Source organism: Eimeria acervulina, genomic scaffold (genome assembly GCF_000499425.1).
Source record: "Eimeria acervulina Houghton genomic scaffold, Eah_scaff1131, whole genome shotgun sequence".
NCBI lineage: Eukaryota > Apicomplexa > Conoidasida > Eucoccidiorida > Eimeriidae > Eimeria > Eimeria acervulina.
Genome location: NW_013550368.1, coordinates 5,169 through 7,668, shown reverse-complemented (window position 1 = coordinate 7,668; position 2,500 = coordinate 5,169). Strand labels below are relative to the sequence as shown.

The following is a 2,500-nucleotide window of genomic DNA, read 5'->3' as shown; positions in this document are numbered from 1 at the left end:
AAATCGCATGAGGGGCCCCCTACGGCTCCTTTGAGCACGAGGGGGGCCCCCCGTCTCCTGCAGCAAGGCAGTGCAACAGTATTTTATGCTGCTCTTGTACGTAGGGAGCTGCGGCTTCCAAACTTCCGCTTTAAACCCTGAACAGTTTAGTGCTGGAGTTGTTAGGGTTGAGGGTTTAGAAGGGAAAGGGTTTATGCTAGAAGCAAGAGACTCAGCTGTTAAGACAGCAAAAGCTTGTGTGTGAGGGCTGGTGCTGTGGAGATAAGATCTAGGGTTTAGTTATATCTGCTGCTGTGGCGCTGCACTTCTTCTGCAGCTGCGACTGCTATTGAAAAAGTTTCCTTTCGTTTTCTTTAATAAGCATTTGCATATTCAGCGCCCCGTACGTATACGTATTTATGCTGCTTGCTTTTTAATGTGTGGGCAGTAGGTTTAGGGGCCTCGAAAGAGGAACTGCAGCAAAAGAAACACACATTTTTACCTCTGAATTACAGTTTATGTCTGAAGGCTTAACCGCAGCTCTGCACAAACAAAGCATGAAAATATATATTGAATGGGGCAATCGGCGATTGAGCGACTTGTTTAAGCGGCAAGGGGATCTGGGGTTCTCCTTTATTGCAATTCTGCAAATTTCTTTAAATCACCTTCAAATATGCGGTTAGAACAAAGAATAGTATTAAAAAAAGAAAAACATATATGCAGCTTCGGCCGCCGTGCTCAGAGGCAACTCCCATGTCGTCAGCGCCTATGCCTCTTGCATGCACAGAAGCTGCAGCGTTGCAGTGTTGCAGTGGATAAGATATTAATGCTTTAGACTTTGAAGAATTCTTATTTATTTTGCATTTACATACCGAAGTTCTGAAGATCACGGTGCCAGGCGTGCGGCCTGTGCTTGGACTTAGTCTCGGTCTTCTGGGCTCTTACAAGGCTTGGACAAGAAAAAGTGGAAATAAGATGGAAGGAGGAAAGAAATGGGGGTCAAAGAGGGGGAAATGTGGCGGTCGTGAAGGTGGAATAATGTCCAAAGTAAGCGGGTGCACGCTGAAGCTGCCTATACACCCCGATACTGTGTCCGGGTGAAGTGGAAACCGTGGAATATTGCATTTAAAAAGCAGCGAACGCGCATTTCTCTTGAATCAAAGCATTAAATATCATATTTTATGTATGTTTTGCACAAAGATCACCTTTTTCATCCATGAATTCCTGAGAAATGCCTCTTTTTGCTTGGTGACCAGAGGAGGAAACTAGAAGTCGGAAGAGGTTGTAAAGGAGTTATATTAACTTGCAACAGGCAGCCTCTTGACGCAAGCAACGAATTTATCAACATTTTGGACAGAGTACGCCTTAACATTGCCGCCCAACCAATGAAATTACGCTTTCTCTCTTTTTCTTCGCTTGCCTTGTACTGCTTCCTCATTTTCTTCATTCTACACAGCAGTAGCCTCTGCAACACCCACCCCAGCCGCAACTACCTTTTTAATAGCAATCTTGACCTCTTACAATTGTCTTGCATTACTCGTGCTATCTTAAAAAGAGGGGTATTGACTGGCAAGCGCAGACTGCGTAATTATGCTGCTTGCTTTTTATTATGTGGGCACCAGAGAGGAAACACAGCAAAAGAGATATATATGTTCACCTCTGAGTTAGAGTTTATTTCTAAAGACTCAAAGGATCTGCGGTTTTCATTCTTTGTTCTTTTCAGTATTTAGAAGAGTTTAGCCCGGCAGCAACAACTCCCCCAGACAAGTAAGTTAGTTTAATTAATTTTTTCTTTGTTATGCTGGAGTTATCTGAATACAGCGTCTGCTGTTTGAGTGGCTGGCTAAACTCCAGCAACTAATGACGTCGAGGTCTTTCTAATATGATGGTTTAGGGGGGTTTAGGGTTTAGGGTTTAGGGTTTAGGGTTTAGGGTTTAGGGTTTGTCGAGAGGTCTGCGGTGGCTTCTGCATGCACAGGGATGAAAAGGATAAGCGGGCGAATGTCACTGCTGTAGATGTCGCTGAGGGTATTTCAGCGGAGCTTCAGAGTCTCTCAGAGCATTCAAAACGTTTTCACGTACACAGCCAGCTCCTTCCGGTGAGATATATATATATATATATATATATATATATATATACATATATATATCTACATATATATATATATGTATATATATATATATAATGATTGTTTGCTCTTTATCTCCTTCTCTTTCTGTTTCTTTTCTTCTCTTTGTTTAATATTCAAGCACTGCTACTTTGAACTTGCTGCTTCCCCTTGTGTTTTTCTGCTGCATGCATGCACCCACATATGCATGCATGCATGCATGCATGCATGTGAAAGCCCCAAAGTTGCATCTATGTTGCATGCAGGGAGTTGTGTTTATTCGATTTACTCGAGAAGAAGATATCCCCTCGGAGATTTGTCACGGCCTGCTGAAATGCGCTGTGAACAACCCTGGAAAATTCTCCTGCAGGTATATATATATATATATATATTATATTTATTTATATTTATAT

At 42.3% G+C, this 2,500-nt stretch overlaps 1 protein-coding gene across 1 annotated transcript in view; it reads left to right on the top strand.

Moving 5' to 3' along the window:
* Positions 1-2,500, top strand: part of EAH_00056000 (hypothetical protein, conserved) — a gene marked incomplete at both ends in the record, with an annotated part of 6,717 nt that overhangs the window by 1,933 nt on the left and 2,284 nt on the right. Inside the window, 4 exons of the mRNA XM_013397601.1 lie at positions 1-96; positions 1,703-1,746; positions 1,958-2,078; positions 2,354-2,457. The exon at positions 1-96 is cut by the window's left edge and continues 769 nt beyond it. Of these exons, the coding sequence (XP_013253055.1) occupies positions 1-96; positions 1,703-1,746; positions 1,958-2,078; positions 2,354-2,457 (365 nt within the window). The remainder of the gene's footprint in view (positions 97-1,702; positions 1,747-1,957; positions 2,079-2,353; positions 2,458-2,500) is intronic.